Source organism: Hyperolius riggenbachi, chromosome 8 (assembly GCF_040937935.1).
Source record: "Hyperolius riggenbachi isolate aHypRig1 chromosome 8, aHypRig1.pri, whole genome shotgun sequence".
Lineage (NCBI taxonomy): Eukaryota > Metazoa > Chordata > Amphibia > Anura > Hyperoliidae > Hyperolius > Hyperolius riggenbachi.
In genome coordinates, this window is record NC_090653.1 from 229,854,781 (window position 1) to 229,876,859 (window position 22,079).

The 22,079-nt window shown below is 45.4% G+C and overlaps 1 protein-coding gene across 1 annotated transcript in view; it reads left to right on the plus strand.

The window, feature by feature from the left end:
• The first annotated feature begins 535 nt into the window (after nt 1-535).
• NIBAN2 (niban apoptosis regulator 2) overlaps nt 536-22,079 on the plus strand; it is a 127,831-nt gene continuing 106,287 nt past the window's right edge. The window contains exons 1-2 of the mRNA XM_068248284.1: nt 536-621; nt 12,847-12,926. Coding sequence (XP_068104385.1) covers nt 12,872-12,926 — 55 coding nt within the window. The 5' untranslated portion in view covers nt 536-621; nt 12,847-12,871. The remainder of the gene's footprint in view (nt 622-12,846; nt 12,927-22,079) is intronic.

The window sequence follows — 22,079 nt, forward strand, 5'->3', positions numbered from 1 at the left end:
GACCATTCAGAGGCTTTTCTCAACTGTAGTCCCCCCCCCCCCCCCCCCCCCCCCAAAAAAAAAGAAAACACAGGCATGCTTTGGCCTTTACCCCTACAAAAAGCTCTAGTCCCTTGAGTCCTATGGGAGAAAAGCGCTATAGAAATGTTATTGTATTGTATTATTGTATATTGTATATAAACCAGCTTCCAAAACATTGATTGGCAGCTGCTGACTGACTGACTGCTGATTCTTTCCCTTTTGGGGACAGGTATTGTGTACTGATCCACCCTCAATCGGTAACTGAAATGTCACTTTTGGGGTGAATTGACCCTTTAATTTGGACTAGAAGTTTTTCTGGTGCTGATCCTGTCCAGTGTCTGACCTCTCTAGCATGTTAATGGCAAATCTCTGCTCCTCTTCCAAGGTTAAACGACCTTTCCTGTGTCTCTCCAAGGTGAGCCAAAGATTAAGGGGAAAATAAAAGATAGAAAATGGTTTGTATAGAAGAGCAGGGAGGGGTGAAGTGCTGGAGGGAGTGACTGCGGAGGGAGGAGGCAGAGGGAGAGGGTGAGAGAGCAGCCACTGCTGGGTGTGCCATACAGGCTGGAATCACACGGAGACACAGGCTCCCTGCACAAGGTATGTCTCGCAGTTTCCGCAGCGCGGTGCGGGGTGTGCAGCATGTCAGGCTGCGGCCGGGGAGAGCCCTCAGGGCGGGAGCGGCGCTGTGTGGAGACCGGCTAGCTGGCTGTGGGACAGATAGGAGATGTGAGGAAAGTTGTAAAGTTTCCATCGCTGCTACAAGCTGTCCGCACTCAGTGATGCAAAGCGCAGGAATCCGGGAGAGATGAGCAGAGATGGCTGACTGACTTCCACACATAAACCCTAAAGAGGAGTGAGCGCTACACTCTATAGATGACTTTTAGAAAGTGGCAGAGGGAGACGTTTGAGCAATGTTTGGTGGACAGTGGCAGTCGGCAAAGGGTGGTCGTACTGGGGACTGAGGTAGTTGGCAAAGGGTGGTTGTACTGGGAACTGAGGTAATTGGCAAAGGGTGGTTGTACTGGGAACTGAGGTAATTGGCAAAGGGTGGTTGTACTGGGGACTGAGGTAATTGGCAAAGGGTGGTTGTACTGGGGACTGAGGTAATTGGCAAAGGGTGGTTGTACTGGGGACAGAGGTAGTTGGTGAGGGGTGGTCGTACTGGGGACAAAGGTAGTTGGTGAGGGGTAGGGGTGGTTGGTTTAGGGAATTGGTGCTGTTTGATGGCCGTACTTTGGCAATTTTGCAATTGGCTGAAGTACTTGGCAAGGGGACAGTGGTGGCTACCTTAGAGCAGAGGTAGGGGGCAGAGATTACTATTTTAGGGGCATATTCAGTTGGTGGAGATGGCTAACTTTGGTGCATATTCAAGTTGGCAGAGGTGTCTGCCTTAGGGGCATATGTAGTTGGCAGAGGTGGCTACCTTTTGAGGCAGAGGTAGTTGACAAGGGCCAGAAGTGGTTACTTTGAGTGAAAAGGAAGTTGGCAAAGGGCAGAGGTGGCTACTTTAGGTGCAAAGTTAGTTGGCAGAGGTGGCTACCTTAGAGACAAAGTTAGTTGGAAGGGGGCAGAGGTGGCTGTCTTATGGAGAAGAAAGTGTCTTGTCTCTCTTGGGGGCAAAATTAGTGGTCAAGGGTGACAGTTTGAACTGAAGCCCAAGTGCAGCAGGCATTGGGTGGTGGTAACTAGTCTGGCTTATGAAGAAAGAGACTATACAGTAGACAGGGAGAGGAGGGAACAATGAATGAGACAGGCAGGGTGTGGAGGTCAGACGCATTCTGCTCTTAGCTTGTCTCTCTGGGAAGCAGCCAGACCCGTCTCCCCCCCCAGCCTATTACTCAGTCCAAATATTGCCGGCTCATTTTAACCCTCTGCTTTGTTTTTTTTATTTGTGTTAACTCTCTAGTACCTTGCTTGCCAACTGCCTTTTATATCCAGGGACCTTCCCAGGCTTTTACTGACTTGTCACAGTAAATGTCCTCGGTTTTGAGGACTGGCCAACTATATCACAGAATTCCCCTTCTTCTGCGCTGTAGATAGAATTCTTCTAGTCTAATAATAAATCTCTGTTCCACACTAGTCATGTCTGACTTCAGTTATCTGTAAGCAGCAATTGCCCAGCTCTTCTAAACTATTTCAGGTCTGAGTCCTCCTTTGTTAGGTACCATAGACCAGATGCTTCGCTTTGGTGACTGCTGCTTATTTTGCTTAGTATTGGGCTAGTGTCACATGTCTTGATCACCACTGTGTGGTGTTTATCATCACTTCTGTGTGTTTACACTCAGGACCACAGGCATCTGTCACTAGGCAAGGCATTGTGGGTTGGCTGAGGGGGCTTGGTGTCATCCCCATGTTGGGTTCGGCATGTACAGTTGTGTTCAAAATTATTCAACCCCCACTGAAATTGAGTGTTTTGGCCAGTTTGACATTGATTTTGATCATTCCAGTCATCTTGTTAACAATTAAATCAAAGAGGCACTTGTAAGTCAGACAAATATAACATAACATTCATAATGAAATAACCACAAATGTCTTTTCTGTGCTCACATCATTATCCGTTTTATTCAACCCCCAAGTGACATTCATTCTTAGTACTTAGTACAACATCCTTTTCCAGTTATAACAGCTTTTAAACATGAAGCATAGCTTGACACAAGTGTCTTGCAGCGATCTACGGGTATCTTAGCCCATTCTTCATGGGAAAAAGCCTCCAGTTCAGTCACATTCTTAGGCTTGAACGCTGCAACTGCTTTCTTTAAGTCCCACCAGAGGTTCTCAATTGGATTTAAGTCTTGTGACTGTGATGGCCACTCCAGAATGTTCCAGCCTTTAATCTGCAACCCTGCTCTAGTGGACTTGGAGGTATGTTTGGGATCATTGTCCTGTTGAAAGGTCCAACGTCTCCCAAGCCTCAGGTTTGTGACGGACTGCATCACATTTTCTTCCAATATCTCCTGGTACTGAAGAGAATTCATGGTACCTTGCACACGCTGAAGCTTCCCTGTACTTGCAGAAACGAAACAGCCCCAAAGCATGATTGACCCCCCCGCCATGCTTCACAGTAGGCAAGGTGTTCTTTTCTTCATAGGCCTTGTTCTTCCTCCTCCAAACATAGCGTTGATCACACCCAAACAGTTCTAATTTTGTTTCATCAGTCCACAGGACACTACCACAAAAGTAGTGCTGTGAAGCATGGTGGGGTGTCAATCCTGCTTTGGGGCTGTTTTGCTTCTGCAGGTACAGGGAAGCTTCAGCGTGTGCAAGGTACCAAGAATTCTCTTCAGTACCAGGAGATATTGGAAGAAAATGTGATGCAGTCCGTCACAAACCTGAGGCTTGGGAGACGTTGGACCTTTCAACAGGACAACGATCCCAAACATACCTCCAAGTCCACTAGAGCATGGTTGCAGACTAAAGGCTGGAACATTTTGGAGTGGCCATCGCAGTCACCAGACTTAAATCCGATTGAGAACCTCTGGTGGGTCTTAAAGAAAGCAGTTGCAACGCGCAAGCCTAATGCTGGGCATACACGGCCCAGATTCTTCTTATCAATCGAGCCGCTGATGGCTCGAATTGATAATATCCGGCGTGTCCGATCAGCGCGGCGGATCGATTCTGCGCTTGATCCCCGCGGGTGGACAATAGAAAAAAACGAGAGGCAGATAAGAAGCGCCCGCGGGGCTGGGCGGGAATCGATCCGCGCACCGTGTATGCCCGACACTAGAATGTGACTGAACTGGAAGCTTTTGCCCATGAAGAATTGGCTAAGATACCCGTGCATCGCTGCAAGACACTTGTGTCAAGCTATGCTTCACGTTTAAAAGCTGTTATAACTGGAAAAGGATGTTGTACTAAGTACTAAGAATGAATGTCACTTGGGGGTTGAATAACACTGATAATGATGTGAGCACAGAAAAGACATTTGTGGTTATTTCATTATAAATGTTATGTTATATTTGTCTGACTTATAACTGCCTCTTTGATTTAATTGTAAAAAAGATGACTGAAATGATCAATGTCAAACTGGCCAAAACACTCAATTTCAGTGGGGGTTGAATAATTTTGAACACAACTGTATGTTCAGCTTTACCTGCTACCTAAATCCGTCCTTACACTGTTCAACTTTGTTTTAGATCGGGGCTGTGATCGACATTAGGATCAATAGCACCAAGGCCTAACATTGCAGTTCTGTATTTTGACCGTAATGTTGGGTGCAAACATAAATTTACACAAGTTTTTGCCCTGATAGATGTTTTTGTCTAATTCAGAAATAAAAATGTGTAGTGTATGGCTACCTTTAGGTAACCTATTCTGCAGCACCTCTTCTCTACAGAGGTTAAAGAAGAACTCTAAACTTAAAATCCTCCCTTCATATGTCTCTTCTTTTAATAAAGGAAACAAAAAATACAGCTTGCTCGCGCCGCGATTTGGGGGTCTCGTTGCTGGATTGGGCTGGCTGAGGGAGAGGTGGAAGCTTCTGACGAATCCAGAGGCTTCACCCCTCCTGAGGGAAGTATCCGGAAAAGGCTGTAGCAAACCTCCCAGGTTTGCTTTACAGCACACCTGAACTAAGGTATTTGGGTACTGCCATATTTATTTCCTTTTAAACCATACCAGTTGCCCGGCAGTCCTTCTGTACCCTTTGGCTTCAAGGGAACCTAAACTGAGAGGGATATGGATGTTTCCTTTTAAACAATACCAGTTGCTCGACTCTCCTGCTGGTCAATTTGCTGCAGTAGTATCTGGATCTCACACCTAAAACAAGCATACAGCTAATCCAGTCTGACCTCAGTCAGAGCACCTGATCTGCATGCTTATTGAGGGACTGTGGCTAATGCTGGGCATACACGGGTCGACACTGCCTTATCAATCGAGCCGCTGATGGCTCGATTGATAATATCTGACAGGTCCAATCACCGCGCGGATCGATTCCCCGCTCGATACCTGCGGGCAGGGAATCGAGCGGAAGATAAGGATGCGCCCGCGGGGACGCGTCGGGAGTCGATAGCCGCCGGATCTAACAGTATGTACCCAGCATAAAAGAATTAGAAACACAGGATTGGCAAGAGAGTCAGGAAACTGGTATTATTTAATAGGAGAAATCCATATCCTTCTCAGTTTAGGTTCCCTTTCAGTAGTATCTGGATCACACACCGGAAACAAGAATGCAGCTCGCAACTGCAGTCCAACTAGATTACGTCAGACTTTAGTCTGAAACATCTGATCTGCATGCTTGTTCGGGCTCTATGGCTAAAAGTATTCAATGCATAGGAACAGCAGGACAGCCAGGCAACTGGTATTCTTTAAAAGGAAATAAATATGGTAGCCTCCATATCGCTCCTAGTTCAGGTGTCATTTGAATGACAACTGAAGCAAGAGGGATGTGAAAGCTGCCATATTTAATTCCAGTAATACCAGTTGCTAGGCTATCCTGCTCTGCCTCTACTACTTTTGCCATGGACCCTGAGCAAGCATTCAGATCAGATGTTTGACTTGTGCTATATATACTTCTCAGTTCAGGTGTCCTTTAAATGTTCTGATCATCATCTACCTCGCCCCCACTGCACCTTGCTGGCAGTGAGGAAACTGGGAGAGGCTGAAGCTGCCTAAAGGCCCATACACATGTCTGATTTTTTTCGAACGACGGGTCGTTTGAACGTCCCGTCGTTCAGTCGTTCGCCCGCCAAATCGCGGGTGTGTACAGACTGTCGTTCGCGTGATAAGACTGAGTTTGAGCGATCCGCCAGCGACGGGACGTTCAAACGACCCGTCGTTCGAAAAAATCAGACATGTGTATGGGCCTTAAAGAGACTCTGTAACAATTTTTTCAGCCTTAGTTCTTCTATCCTATGAGTTCCTATGCCTGTTCTAATGTGCTGGGGCTTACTGCAGCTCTTCCTAATTACACTGTCTCTGTAATAAATCAATGTATCTTTCCTCTGTCCTGTTTGTCGGGCTAAGGCTTTGATTGTGTGGAATGTGCAGGGCTGCTTGTGATTGGTAGAAGCGATACACACCCTCTGCAGGCCCCCTGCATACTCTGAATGACTCACACACTATGCTTAGCTGAGCCTATTAGAGGCTGGTTAGTTTGTTTGTAAACATTGCCTAAAACTGTTAATTACAAGCCAGGATTGCAGCAGAGAGTGGCAGAAACAGCACAGAGGGGCACAGGAGAAAATAAGGAATAGAATGGTATGCTTTTTAGTGTAAGAATATTAGAGTACAGATTCTCTTTAATGCAACAGCAGCCTGTCGGATGCAGAACTACACTTCCCATGATCCATAGTGGCGACTGCTGACTGAGCCTGGTGTTGGTTTGTTGTTTTGCTGGCCATTGGGTGACGTCAGGCGTGGAATCACAGTAACAAATTACAGTTGTCATGGCAAAACTGGAAATGCAGCCATGTTTATTTTTTTCAGTACTTCCTAAGCAAAAGGTGTCAGATGATCAAAGGTAAAACACCTTTGCTTATTTTTTTTCACTTGTTGAGTGTAGCATTTTAGTAATATATATATTTTCAAATCCTATAAACACTCATTACATTGGGAATAGGAGATGGCATCAGTTGTTTAGCCTTTAAAATGTGTCAGCTGCACAGTCAGTTGTAGTCCCTCAAAGGGATTAATGCTGGGAATACACGGTTCGTTTTTGCCTTCGTTTAAACCTTCGTTTCGATTGTGCCTTTTGTCCTTTTCGATCCCGAAATAATCGGTCATACGGTTAATATCACCACCCACGGTTTCGTTTTTTTTTTCGATTCTGATGGTTTCGTTTTTCCAATGATCGAAGGCTGCAAAGAAACGAAACGAAAATCCCTTTTTACAGAGACGGACTAGCATAAACGAATATATAATCGATCTGAACAGCCATCAAGCCTACCAATGGCTCGATTAGATGGATAAAGAGAGATAATATCAAACATGTTCGATCACTAGTCGTTCGTTTTTGGGGTCTATTAATCGAAACTATAATGAGATTATGACTATTTTCACATACGTTTTCAACACTCGATTCGTTTACCGAACGAATCGAAGGTTTAAACGAAGGCAAAAACGAACCGTGTATTCCCAGCATAAGGAGCAGGACAATTCATTCAGGGATCGCTGTCGTTGTGAGATCTGGTATTCCAGATCTTTAAAGTGAACCTGGAGGAAGCCCAAGATATGTATAAAACTTTTTATGCTCCTCTCAGTCTGTAGCATACTGTGACATAGGCCTCAATTCACTAAGATCATGCTGGAGATAATAAGGCAAGAGAAAACTTACCTCCACATAAGAGAGAGTTATCGTATCTCTTCATTCCTTAAGTTACCTCCTCTGTAGTTAAGTTACCTCCTCTGTAGTTAAGTTACCTCCTCTGTAGTTAAGTTACCTCCTCTGTAGTTAAGTTACCTCCTCTGTAGTTAAGTTACCTCCTCTGTAGTTAAGTTACCTCCTCTGTAGTTATTTTCACATGCAGTTAATAAACAGCCTGTCTTTAACTCTGGAGTTATTTTAAGGATTGAAGAGTTAACTTAAAGACAGAAGAGTTAACTTTAGGTTTGCCTGAGGTAAAATGTTTCCTGAATACTACATGCCTTATCACCATGGTAACAACTGTAGAAGAGTTATTAAAGACAGGAGATAAGCTTAGTGAATTGAGGCCATAGTGTGCAGCGATTTGTCACTGTGGATTCTTCCTCTCAGTCTGTGGCATACTGTGACATAGTGTGCAGCGATTGTCACTGTGGATTCCTCTTCACCTAATAGTGTAGAGTTTTTTTCTCATCCTCCAACGTGTGACAGTCTCTCGATCTTCAGCCCTGTTCTATCTAGGAAGAGTAGGAGGCGCCCGTAGACTTATATCAATGATAGGTGTTATGATAATAATAAAATAAAAAGGGTTCTCTTGTTCCTACCTTATAGTAGTGAAAATCACACGCAAGGTAGTAATAGATACTTCTTAACTTTTATTGAGGCACAAATGACAACGCGTTTCTCGGCTACAGCCGCTTCCTCAGGTCTATAGGTGTGCCTTTAAATACAAATGGCAAAATTCAAGATAGACACATAGCACTCAGCACCAATAGTCATAAATACACAAACAAATGAATAAACAATATGACCAATAAAATAATATGAGACGATAAAATATAGTCCATTGATATAGCTTATACAATAAAAACTATAGGGTATAGTCCATAGGTCCTAGTAGTGATATGTAAACACCGGTGGCTACCCATAGAAACAATAAATAAAATTAAAACATATAAACAAAAATACTGCTCAAGATTAATAATCATAAAAGAATATAGAAATCTGCAATGTATACACATACATATACATGTACACATCCATGTACATACGCAGTACAGGTGGGGATGGCATACATAACGCATTGAGGCCAGAAGGATACTGTCCCATGTCTGTATCGGACAATTATACCTCAAACATACACATCTAGCTTGTGTATGTTTGGAGGGAGTGGCCTGGAGAAGTCATATGACCACCATTCTGGAAATTAGATAAGGTACTGAGAGAAAGTTTTTTTTTATGTTTTACCATAAAGTCAGACAAGCACAAGAGTGGCAGCAGCATGTCCATGAAAACTATTTCAAATTATTGTCAGCCTTGTGCTGTTACGCCTGCAGCAATGTGAAAAACTTTGGAGATGGCTGTTTACGTGGGGCTAATGCCATATAGTTTAGATCAGTCTTCAGCGTTAGGCATGCTGGCACTACAGTTGCACATGCTCCGACTGCAGGATGCTGAATTAGAGGTGGGAGGTCATTAGTAAGCACATTTTTGGTTGAATGCAATATTCTGATCATGCTATGAACAGCCAACAAGCCTTATCTGTACACAAACAGTGGAAAATTGAACTGATATTTCCAGCTTGGCCACAAGCCTTCAGCTATGTACAAATGGGACTTTTGCCAGCCAGAATTATTTGAGATTGTTTCAGCTGACTGTCTGCAACCAGGAAGTGACAGTTAATGCAGTTTGATAACACCATGTACTGTTGTATGGAGAGAAAAGGCAGGGTGCGACAATGGCGTCCGTTACCATCTTCAGACTAGCCTCTAAATCATGCAGAGTATTTACTGCAGTGAGAGGGTCTATTGCCCCCATTTTAGCCTGGGATCCACTAGCAGCGCTGCTCTGAGTGCTTGTGATTTGAAAAGCTTTTGCTTATGTAATACTACAGTATGTGTGTGATCACACTTAAGGGGTGTGGTGTGTTTTTTTTTTTTTTTATTATTTTTTTTTTTTTCATTGCATTATCATGAGTTTTCCAGGATCATTATGTGCTCTAATATCCAAAGTAAAGGTGCCCTTACACACATCGATTCTCTCATGTATGCCCTGCAGATAGGATCACTGTGATCAGATCGGATGGGAATCCATTCCTTTAACCTCTCTGGCAGTAACCCCGAGTCAGGCTCGGGATTGGAAATCCACAGCTCAGAGTGGTAACCCCGAGCTTGACAGAGTATAGTTAGTGCGCAGCGGGCATTTTCACTCACCTCCCTGGGGATGTAGACGCCGGCAGCTATTCTTCTTCCTGTCCTCCAAGGCTCTGCATCCCCCTGGTGAGAGCCCTGCCTGTTGTCATGACAGCCGGCGATCTCACTACAGGGTTACAGCACCACCCGGAGTACGGAGGGAGAACTGCATCGCTGGATCCCAGGGAGGTAAGTAAGTGCAGGGGCTGCCGCAGGCTATCTGGCGGCATGATGGTTTTGCGGTTTAAAGGTCTAAAAGCGTGCATATACACTGCTTCTAGACAATAAAATCTGGAACTAATTATACTGCCAGGGAAGTTAAATGTTTGATTTCACCCAAAAATTGATCAGGCAGGATGGAAAAGCTAGACTGATCAGGGGCGTGGCAGGAGCGGTGGTTGATTGGTAATCCATATCATTGCACTGCATCGAACAAAAGATACACGTCAGAGAGGGCCCAAAGTGAATCCAAGGTGATGGTGATATAGAGGCTGCCATATTTATTTCCTTTTCAACAATACCAGTTGCCTGGCAGCCCTGCTTATCTATTTGGCTGCAGTAGTGGCTGAATTACACCAGAATCAAGCATGCAGCTAATTGTGTCAGATCTGATAATGTCAGAAATACCTGATCTATTGCATGCTTGTTCAGGGTCTATGGCTGAAAGTATTAGAGGCAGAAGATCTGCAGGATAGCCAGGTGACTGGTATTGCTTAACAGGAAATACATTTGGCAGCCTCCATATCACTCTCACCTCAGGTTCACTTTAAAGGATATTACTCATTTATTGATACATCTAGTCCCAATTTTCACTGGAGTGCACTTGAAAAAAGAGAACTATACTTTCCAAGAAAGGCCTTGTGTTAAAATGACTAATTAAAACAATAAAATACTGTCAGTGACTTCTTTCAATTGCTATGATATACACGTATGCAGCAAATAGATTGACCAAAGAAAAGTCAGTGAAAAAGGATCTTAACCCAACCTGGGTGACAGGAACTTGCAATCTTCCGTTAATTTGTGGATAGATGCCATGCAAAACCATGCCTTGATGTTGAGTACGAAAGATAGAATTATCTTACAACCTCACAAAGTTCTTAAAGGACAACTGAAGCGAGAGGGATATGGAGGCTGCCATATTTGTTTCCTTTTAACAATACCAGTTGCCTGGCTGTCCTGCTGATACTCTGCCTCTAATACTTCAAGCCACAGACACTGAACAAGCATGCAGCAGATCAGGTGTTTCTGACATTATTGTCATATCTGACAAGATTAGCATGCTTGTTTCTGGTGTTCTTTCAGACACTGCTGCAGCAAATAGTTCAGCAGGACATCCAGGCAACTGGTATGGTTTTAAAGGAAATAAATATGGCAGCCTCTATATTCTTTTCACTTCAGTTGTCCTTTAATGCTCATTCATAGGGCAGCTGAAGGCAGTGAATTCACCGCCTGTCAACTGCTCTCTTGCACCAGCTGGGCACCTTTTTAGTGCTCGGAAACGGTGTTGCACAGGCGGTCTCCCGTGGAGTCACGTCTGAGGGTGGTTGTTTTCAGACGCAGCATGCCTGGATTTTCTGCAGGGGAACGCCACTGATGTTCGTTGTTACAAATGCTGCCATTCAGCTGCATTTTACATTTCACCCAAATGGCACATGTGAACAGCAGATGGGGCGCTAAACTGCCCGACAAGCATGCAGTTCAGCCTCCCGCCTGAAAGAGGCCTTAATGGGATGTGGCGAATAGAGGAGACTCGTGGAGCCCCTCAATCCTGTCTGCCTTGGCCGGCATCTTGATATCCCTATCCAGCTGCTGGCCCGGGTGGACGGGATTGAGCAGTTGTGTAGATTAGTGGTGTTGTGTATTCGCTACATGCTGGGTCAGCTGACACAGCTTTTGTTTTTGTATTCTGCTAATATCCAGCCTAGGAGAACCTGAAGGTTAGACGTTAGATGGTTGATAGCTTGATGTCTGTACAGAAATTTATGTAGCTTACAGACCTCAGGCAACTAGCAGTTCACCTGGGATCTTTGTCCAGTTGCTTAATTCCCCCTGAAGCGTTGAGGCTCTTGCCTTTCTCCCCCTTCTCTCTCTCCATGGCACAGTACATGCAGCTCGGCGGAGTCACTTGTGCATGCTTGTACGGGGCTGCTTGCAGACTTGAGGCTGAAGCAATCCTAGTTGTTTCAGATGAGAAACACCAATATCTGCAAGTGCTCTGGTTATCGGCACAGATGTGGTGAGCTAGTTGTATAGCTATGTCATGCAACGTAACACTCCACATACAGAGGGGAAAAAATGACTGAGAACAAATCAGAAAAAGTTTCCCAGATGGTTTATAAGACTTTACACTATTCAATAATAACAATTTTACTTGATTGGACATAGTGAAAAATGTTCAATGGAGCTATACAATTTATGGGATATGAAAAATAGAACCCTGTATGTCCACCTTTACAACCAGTGGCTGTGGAGTCAGTACACAAATCATCCGACTCCAACTCCTTTAGTTTATAAAATCTCGAACTCCAGGTATACAAAGTTACTCCAACGTAGACTCCACAGCCCTGGCAAGGCTATGAAGCGGGTACAAAAGTCATCCAGCTCTGACTCCTCAGCTTATGAAACCTTCGACTTCAGGTACCCAAAAATTGCTCTGACTCCACAGCCGGTTTCAACGGATGCGAATGAACCACATAGAATTCCACGTGTTACACTGCAGCCTTGACTATGATCAGATTCTTGTTTTTGTATCCATTAATTCTCCTATGATGTGATCAGGGCTTTACACAATACCTTTTCATAATCCTGGTCGATTTCACCCCTTGATTTGTTGTGAGGAAATTGACAGATTTCCAGCAGATAGTACCAAAATAATTGACTCCACTTGCTGCCAATCAGCAGGTTCTTTGTTCATTTTGAAGTAGGCCAAAGGAAACCAGGAGGGCTTTGATCCTTTCTTATTTATCTCAATCTCAGTGAAAGTCTACTGTTTATTTTTGTTGACATTGTTTGATCCCGGTTTATAAAATGAATATGGGGGGAGAGGTGTTATTTATTATAAAGTAGTAAATGGATTGTACTCATTCAAAACCTGTTTACTCTTAGTTTCAGTTTTTTTTCCTATCATTGACTTGCCGACTTTTTGTTGAATGTCTTCTATGCCTCTCACATGCTATCTTTTTGTCTTCAGTACCATGACAACTAGCTGTATTCTCAGCTTCACACTCCTTCTCACCGCAGTCCCCAGTAATCCCTCCTCCCTCTCCTCTCACACCCTCTACTCTCAGCCCTGGTGCTGTCTCTAAATCTCCATTCTCTCTCTTTCCCTGGCAGGACCTGCTGCGCTCTCTGCTAGGCCATGGGGGATGTTATATCAAGCCACTTGGATGAAGGCAGGCGTCAGTACATCGCAGGTAAGGCTACCAAACTCCAGTGTGACTGTTGACGGCGACAATTCCCTGACCAGTTCTATTGGCTCAGTACAGCACGCGTTATTAGAGGGTTCCTGTATTGCATTTTTCCTGTTTGTGCTGTTTTGCCAATGAAACAATATGTGAGTGCGTGTGGGTGATTGGAGCTTGTAGAACATCTTTCCAGAGGGTAGGAGTGGGTGCTGGCTCGCTCCATACATCAGCAGCCTCTTCCAGCACGACAGGTGCCTACATGCAAAAGGATGTTTGCACATTACTGGGCACTGAAATGTCTTTCTTACAAGCATAATAAAATTGTTTTTCTCTGCAAGCGCTCATGTTACTTCAGGTAACTAAAATAATGAATTTAATAACTGGGTTACAGAAAATGTCTTTTTACAGAACACTTTGTCCCTCCTGACTTTAAACAGCGCCCCAAACTATATAGTATCTGTATTTTTTCAGGGGAGATTATGGAGATGTTAGTGTGAAGGGTTGAAAGATGGCAGTTAATGACAAGACACAGAACATTTTATATCTGAAACTTTTCTCCTGGCAGACTCAAAGCGCCAGAGCAGCAGCCGCTAGGGAGCGCTCTATAGGCAGGAGCAGTGTTGGGGGAGTCCTGCCCATGGACTCCTTGCTGAATAGATGCGGGTTTACCAAACTGGAATAGCTGATATTTGAACCCTGGTCTCCTGTGCCAGAGGCAGAGCCAGTACCAGTTTCTTTTACATTAAGCATATGCTGATTTTGAAGTTGGGGCTAGGGAAAAGATAGTGGGGTTTGATGTAGGTGAAACTAGGGTGTATGCATGCAGAATCGCATAAGATGTGGGATGCCCATGCTTATCAATGGGTTCCCGCATGTGGGAAAAAACTTGCTACCTGCACTATTTTATTGCACACAGTGTTTTATTCCCATTGCCGACGGTCAGCTAACTGTAGGCTGAATGCTGCAAAAACGCACACTGCAAGAGGCAAAATTGCCTGTGGGAAAGCCGCGGGTTTTCCCCCGAAAATCAAATGTGACCCCTGCCACAATAGAGTTATGATTTGTAGGTTCATCCATAATCAGAGGTAGCTATAGAGAGAAAAAAACGGTAATAGAAATGTCACGTGTTTGAAAGCTTACATTGAGAATTATCTCAATGAAGGGGGTGTCATCCAAGTCATAATGCCTGACAATGCCAATTATTGGGGGATATTTTCTCATTCTCTGTTGACTTATTATAATGGGAGGTTGGTTGTGATAAATGATTTACAATATTTAAAGGGATACTGTAGGGGGGTCGGGGGAAAATGAGCTGAACTTACCCGGGGCTTCTAATGGTCCCCCGCAGACATCCTGTGTTGGCGCAGCCACTCCCCAATGCTCCCGGCCCCGCCTCCGGTTTACTTCTGGAATTTCTGACTTTAAAGTCAGAAAACCACTGTGCCTGCGTTGCCGTGTCCTCGCTCCCGCTGATGTCACCAGGAGTGTACTGCGCAGACACAGACCATACTGGGCCTGCGCTGTTTCTAAGCATATTAAATAGGGTTTGGATTGCCCATTGCCAGAGACTATGCTCATTAAAAAGTTTAAGGGAGGAAGTTGATGCATTGCAGTTACCTGAGTAGTAATAGCCACTTGTTTGCTTCAGAACCTTATGCTGGAGCATAGACAATAACTGAGAGAGCAGGAACAACTCCTAGCCAATGGCTGAGTGAGCAGGGCCGTGCACTAGCCAATGGCTGAGTGAGCAGGGCCGTGCACTAGCCAATGGCTGAGTGAGCAGGGCCGTGCACTAGCCAATGGCTGAGTGAGCAGGGCCGTGCACTAGCCAATGGCTGAGTGAGCAGGGCCGTGCACTAGCCAATGGCTGAGTGAGCAGGGCCGTGCACTAGCCAATGGCTGAGTGAGCAGGGCCGTGCACTAGCCAATGGCTGAGTGAGCAGGGCCGTGCACTAGCCAATGGCTGAGTGAGCAGGGCCGTGCACTAGCCAATGGCTGAGTGAGCAGGGCCGTGCACTAGCCAATGGCTGAGTGAGCAGGGCCGTGCACTAGCCAATGGCTGAGTGAGCAGGGCCGTGCACTAGCCAATGGCTGAGTGAGCAGGGCCGTGCACTAGCCAATGGCTGAGTGAGCAGGGCCGTGCACTAGCCAATGGCTGAGTGAGCAGGGCCGTGCACTAGCCAATGGCTGAGTGAGCAGGGCCGTGCACTAGCCAATGGCTGAGTGAGCAGGGCCGTGCACTAGCCAATGGCTGAGTGAGCAGGGCCGTGCACTAGCCAATGGCTGAGTGAGCAGGGCCGTGCACTAGCCAATGGCTGAGTGAGCAGGGCCGTGCACTAGCCAATGGCTGAGTGAGCAGGGCCGTGCACTAGCCAATGGCTGAGTGAGCAGGGCCGTGCACTAGCCAATGGCTGAGTGAGCAGGGCCGTGCACTAGCCAATGGCTGAGTGAGCAGGGCCGTGCACTAGCCAATGGCTGAGTGAGCAGGGCCGTGCACTAGCCAATGGCTGAGTGAGCAGGGCCGTGCACTAGCCAATGGCTGTGTGAGCAGGGCCGTGCACTAGCCAATGGCTGTGTGAGCAGGGCCGTGCACTAGCCAATGGCTGTGTGAGCAGGGCCGTGCACTAGCCAATGGCTGTGTGAGCAGGGCCGTGCACTAGCCAATGGCTGTGTGAGCAGGGCCGTGCACTAGCCAATGGCTGTGTGAGCAGGGCCGTGCACTAGCCAATGGCTGTGTGAGCAGGGCCGTGCACTAGCCAATGGCTGTGTGAGCAGGGCCGTGCACTAGCCAATGGCTGTGTGAGCAGGGCCGTGCACTAGCCAATGGCTGTGTGAGCAGGGCCGTGCACTAGCCAATGGCTGTGTGAGCAGGGCCGTGCACTAGCCAATGGCTGTGTGAGCAGGGCCGTGCACTAGCCAATGGCTGTGTGAGCAGGGCCGTGCACTAGCCAATGGCTGTGTGAGCAGGGCCGTGCACTAGCCAATGGCTGTGTGAGCAGGGCCGTGCACTAGCCAATGGCTGTGTGAGCAGGGCCGTGCACTAGCCAATGGCTGTGTGAGCAGGGCCGTGCACTAGCCAATGGCTGTGTGAGCAGGGCCGTGCACTAGCCAATGGCTGTGTGAGCAGGGCCGTGCACTAGCCAATGGCTGTGTGAGCAGGGCCGTGCACTAGCCAATGGCTGTGTGAGCAGGGCCGTGCACTAGCCAATGGCTGTGTGAGCAGGGCCGTGCACTAGCCAATGGCTGTGTGAGCAGGGCCGTGCACTAGCCAATGGCTGAGTGAGCAGGGCCGTGCACTAGCCAATGGCTGAGTGAGCAGGGCCGTGTCCTAGCCAATGGCTGAGTGAGCAGGGGCATTGCCTGCATGGAGAGGAGGTCGAGGAATGTGTTTTGTTTATGTGAGAAATATCATGTGTAAGAACTTGAATTGGGTGAGTCTGATGCTTGGTATTTGGACGTCTCATTGCTGTGTCTTTCAAGGTTTGGGACATCTGTGTCTCATTTTTGCTGATGAATTAAGCGTTATCTAAAGGATGTACATATGGCTTTTGTGTGTTTTTTGAGAGTTGCTTTGAATAGTAAAGGTCACTGGAATAGTCTCTCCTTTGACATTGCAGCCTCTTGTGTTATTGTTTCAGAGGCGTGCTGTGTTTGCCAAGCATGTTTCTCCTGCACAGAACAGAAGAAGTAGCTGTTCATTGAGGAATACATTTTGTTTTGGGTTACACAAGTGACTTTGATTGCATTTCTCAGCAAATGAAGTGCTGCTGCCCATTGACTGCATGAGCTGCCACCAAGGTCTTCAATAGACAGTCTCTGGGCGTAGACCTCAAATGATTATTGGAAACGCATTTATTCCCTCAACATCTACAGCGAATGTTTTTGTGCCTCATACCACAGGCATAGGTATGAGGGCTTGGCTTTCCCTAATGGTAATGTTACTGGGAGAAGGGTCTGCACAGACACCTCTGACATAGGATTATGTAACAGAAAACCATAGTGATCATCAAGTTTGTTTTTCTATTTTTCTGAGATTACGCAACTGGAAGTCTTTGTATCGATCGAGAGACATGAGGTGATCACTTGATGTAGCTAAACAATTTCCATACAGTAGCATCTCGTTATAGTAAACTCTCTGTCCTCAGGTCCCAGCAAATGCGTCTGTATAAATACAATATGTATGACCAATTTTGATATAGTAAATTACTTTTCCTGGTCCCTTGGAGTCTACTATAAAGGGAGTCTACTGTATTATGCATTTATAAACTTGTGTCCATAGGTGACTAAAAGCAGAATGAAAGTGAAACGCAGAATGCAGTCTGCCATATAGAAAAGTCAATGCAAGTTACAGCAGCTGTGTACTGAAGCTCAGACATGATCTTTAATGACCACCAGTTCCAATAATTATAGAGGTTATGTAGATTTTTGTGGTGAAATGGAGTTACCTTTTTAAAGCTCAGCATAATCACCGGGTGAGAACATAGGTGGAATATTTGAGCCATAAGTGTTCAACGCACCGCTAAGACAACACATTCTGGAGGAATGAGGAACATCATTTGGTATGTGTTAGTGAACTATAGTGATTTATCAGCTGAATCAGGTGGCTCAGGAAATCTGATTGGATGATTTTGGCTACTGCTCTTATTTAACTCTTTACCTGATTAAGCTTGGTGTTGATATAAACTGCATGGATGACTCTATGATTTTAGCAGGGTAGTTTAACCAGAAAAAGAAAAAAAAAAGTTCCTTTTCCATTTGCAAGTGCATAATTGCCCTGTGATTGCACAACCTTCGTTTTCCACTCGCTGCGATTGTGCCATGTATTACTGGGAACTGAGCGCACTCACGCCAATAGTCGTGCAGTCTGACAATTGAGAATCACGAACAATGGAAATGCGCTAATGGAAAAGAGGCACCGTGATTTACATGTAAATCATGGTTCAGCAGCGATTAGAAAAATGGCCGCGATCTGTTTTTTTTGAAGCGCATCGCAGAAGTTAAAAATCTGAAAAGCGACCTTAGTAATGTTCTGGAGGTTTTCTCCATCCCCCTCAAGCTCTCCGTTCCAGCATTGGGATCTTCTCAACCTTTTTTAACAAGGGATTGTTCATTTGCTTCACGCAGCTGTGTACAAGTGTGGCAACACTGCGCAAGCATAGCTACTGCGTGGGCCATCTGTTTGCTTGTGTAGCCATGAAGAAGACCAGGGTCCTGGTGATCAGTGGTGGACTGGAGGCGGACCGGACAAGCCTCTGGATCATCCACATGCTTCCCTCTACCTAGGAAACTATCAAACTTTAGCATTTCTTTTTCTCTCAGGTTTACTTTAAGTGAAAGAATTGGATGAAACTGCATTTTGAGTAGCTTAAATAATTACAGTTAGTGAGATGTGTAGGAGCGTGCAGTAATCCTTGTGGGAGAGAATAGGGACACGTACTAATCTTCTTGACAGGAAAATAGAAAGTGACTGAAAACAAGGCAAGATGCTGCAAGAAAAGTCAGATAGCTCGGAGGAGATCACAAAGGGTCATGTAACTACGTGTTTTGTTCACGGTTGTTATTTTCTAACCATTCGAGCGATACTATAGAATTTAGTGAAATAATGACGGGGTTGGATTATGGTGTAATGATGCCTGTAATGATACAAGGTGGTTTGTCCTGAAGTTGAACTGAGAATTAGGAACTTTTTTTCAGTGGACGCTTTGAAGCCTGAAAGGAACTGGGATGGGAGCTGAAAACTGACCATTTGTGCGATGATGTATCCTGTATGTGACTATGCTGGGAGGAATCTGTAGTATGTCAGCCTCCTACAGAGCAGAACCTCCCATCAGATATGGTAACTGCTATATAGTTCTCACAGGGAGATGGTGAAGATATGCTGTCTTGTGTTGCTTATGGATAAGACATTATTCATGTAAATCTATACAGCCTGATTTCCTCTCCTGATATTCTACATACCTGAATAACAAAATTAGTATTGCTTTTTAGAAATCCTCTTACCTGCAGATTAAAATTTGTGACAGCTAGAGACACTATATTTGCCTCAAGCATATACTGTACTGTTGATTGTAGACACTGTATGAACCGTATATACTCTAATATAAGCCAAACCTTTGGGCCCAAAAAAAGTGTCCCAGGAGTGGGGGTGTTGGCTTATATTTAAGTCAGCTCACAGGGCATATACAGTGCATGCGTAGGAAGGGTGCACTATATTTATGATCTCTATTCCAGGTGGCCATCTTACCGTTTCTCATGCAGCTTTTTCCTTGCTAGAGATCCAGGCTTCTGGTCTCTGGGAGGCCATCATATCGTCTCCCTTGCAGTTTGTACACTCTTAGGCCTGAAACCCACTAGGAGCGATTTCTAATCGCTAGCGATTTGGAAAAGCTCTTGCTAATGCAATGCTATGGGGGAATTTTATAAAATCACATCGCTCCAGTGGGATCACACCCATAGCATTACATTAGCAAGAGCTTTCAAATCACAAAGCGCTCAGAAAATCGCTCCTAGTGAGTTTTTGCGAGTGGAGAACTGAGGGAGATGGGAAGATGGCCGCCCAGAACGAGGAGAGGTAACTATATACACTCTGCGTTGCATACATACACTGGGCATCACATGTATGCAGTCTGCATTACACACACGGGTACAGCCTAGGGGGATTTCGGCTTATAATCGGGTCACTCATTATTTGGCTTTTTGAGGAGCCAAAGTTAGGGGGTCAGCTTATACTCGAGTATATACTCAAATCAATGCAGTGAGTAAAGGTGCACAACCTGTGTCCTCTATAATGATCTTTGCTCAATCGTTATGGCGACACTGTGGGAAAGCGAGGGCAGCACATAAACATTGTGTGACGTGTGCTGTTAGCAGGGACGAGGAATGATGATGTGGTGCACCATAGAGCAGGTTTCGGTGGGCCGACTAAGTGTGAAAACAATGTGCTTGTTGATCAGTGTCACATAGAGTTCCAGTTTGATCTGTAAGTGATCTTATGGGAAAACTGTACACGCACTATATGCTTGGCTATGACTGCGCCAAATATCTGCCTTAGCCAAGTTTCATCTGGTTTGTATATGAGGCTTAAAGGGAACCCGAGGCTGCATAAAATACTTGCCTATGCAGAGGGAAGCATCTGGATCCTGCAGAGGCTTACCACCCCCTCCAGACAACCACTGCTGCCTGAGACCCTCTTGAAGTTTGCACCTGTGCTCCCTTTCCATGTATGAGTGCGGCTGTACTGCGTCTCCGTGGGTATGGCTGTGCATATGAGCGGCTTCAGCATGGTCGTTCTTGTGCAGGCGCACTACAGCCGCGCTCGTACATGGTAGAGAGCGCGATCATGCGCAGATATCCAACAAGCTCTTGGCTGTGTTCAGGTGGGTCCACATGCAGCAATGGTGGGGGCCAGAAAGATGAGAGAGCCTGAGCCTCTGCAGGATCCAGAGAATTCACGCTTCTAGGGTGTCTATTCTATGTCTGTTCTGCTGAGGTAGTGTCACTGATATTATCCACTTTTACATGTCTATAGTGATAATTGTTCTCCTTTTAGCCCATCTCTGAAGCAATGAGTTCTGCTGCATATCTAATGCTACAGATTTAAGTGTTTATACATCAGTGAATTCGTCAGCCAGGCTGCATGTGGCCTTACAGAGCTGCTTTGCTCTCAGAGCTGAATATCCTCTCCAGCTTTGTATTGGTTATTGAGGGCCAAGTAGGAAAAAGTCATTTAAGAGTACCACGTAGTCAGTGAGAGATTTCAGAAGGAGGGAGGGGGAGCCAGACATTTTTCATGGGTTAGGGCAGGATGCAGAGGACGGAAATTCCAGGGTATGGAGAGAAGGGGGAGGTGAATCTATTTGTGCAGGCTTAAAGGAAGTCTTGGGATCCCCGGCACGGTTACCCCTTATTCTTGCCAGGCCAGGAATGACTTCTTATGGCAGAGGTGCGGTGTAATCACATCAGCGGGGCTGTATCTTGTGCTGCCAGTATGCAGAGGGCGTTCCTCCCTAAAGTGCAGCAATAAGAGCCCATTACTGCAAGTCAGCCAAAGATAATAAACCAAGGCCTTTACCCAGATTAGGAGTTGTCAGGAAACGTAATTAATAAAGAAGGTGCATTAGCAAAATGCCTTTAGTGTTATGCAGCAGGATGATTTATAGTAAGTAGTAAAGGCAAGATGCATTCTGCATCTTAAGGGGCCCATATACTGGTCAATTTCAGCCATCGATCGATTCTGTTGAATCGATCGATCGGAAATCGATTCCATGGAATCAGCGGATCAATTGTTTTGTGGCCTATTTCGATGGATTTGATCTATCTGACTGGATGAAAAATCTAGGTTGATCTGCTGCTGGCAGCAGATCTATGGCCCATGGAGTTACATTATCTAAAGCTGGCCATACACTCATTAGATTAGCAGCAGATAAATCAGCAGTTAGATTTCTGATCTGATGTGTTTAGGAACATTTTTTTACTAGGAACAGATTTCCAGTAGATTTCAGTTCTATTGAAAATCGATCTGATGGCATTTTTTTGCCATCAGATTTCCATTAGGGCCAATGCAAAATGATAAGCAATCTCAACAGATCGACCTAGATTTTCCAGCCTGCCAGATCGATTGAAATCGATCGAAATCGGCCGCAAATCGATCGATTGGTCAATCGATTTGCAATCGATCGATTGGCCAAAAATCGGATGAGTGTATGGGCCCCTTATTTACAGATACAGATCTAATGGTCCAATAATGCATTTAGATCGATTTCATTCTGAAATCTATTGGAAATCTGTTTCTAGTATATGGCACACATCAGATTCCTGTCAGATTCGACTTGACAGGCATCTGACAGAAAAGAAAGTTTATGGCCACTCTTAAAGGGAACCTAAACTGAGAAGGATATGCATTTTTCCTTTTTAAAATAACGCCAGTTGCCTAATTCTACTGCTGATCCTGTGTCTCTAATACTTTTAGCCACAGCCCCTGAACAAGCATACTGAAGTCAAACTGGATTAGCTGCATGCTTGTTCCAGGTGTGTGATTCAGCCACTACTGCAGCCAAAGAGATCCGCAGGACTGCCAGACAACTGGTTATTGTTTTAAAGGAAACCTCCATATCCCTCTCAGTTTAGGTTCCCATTAAGCTGATGTTTTGAGTGTTTTCGCTA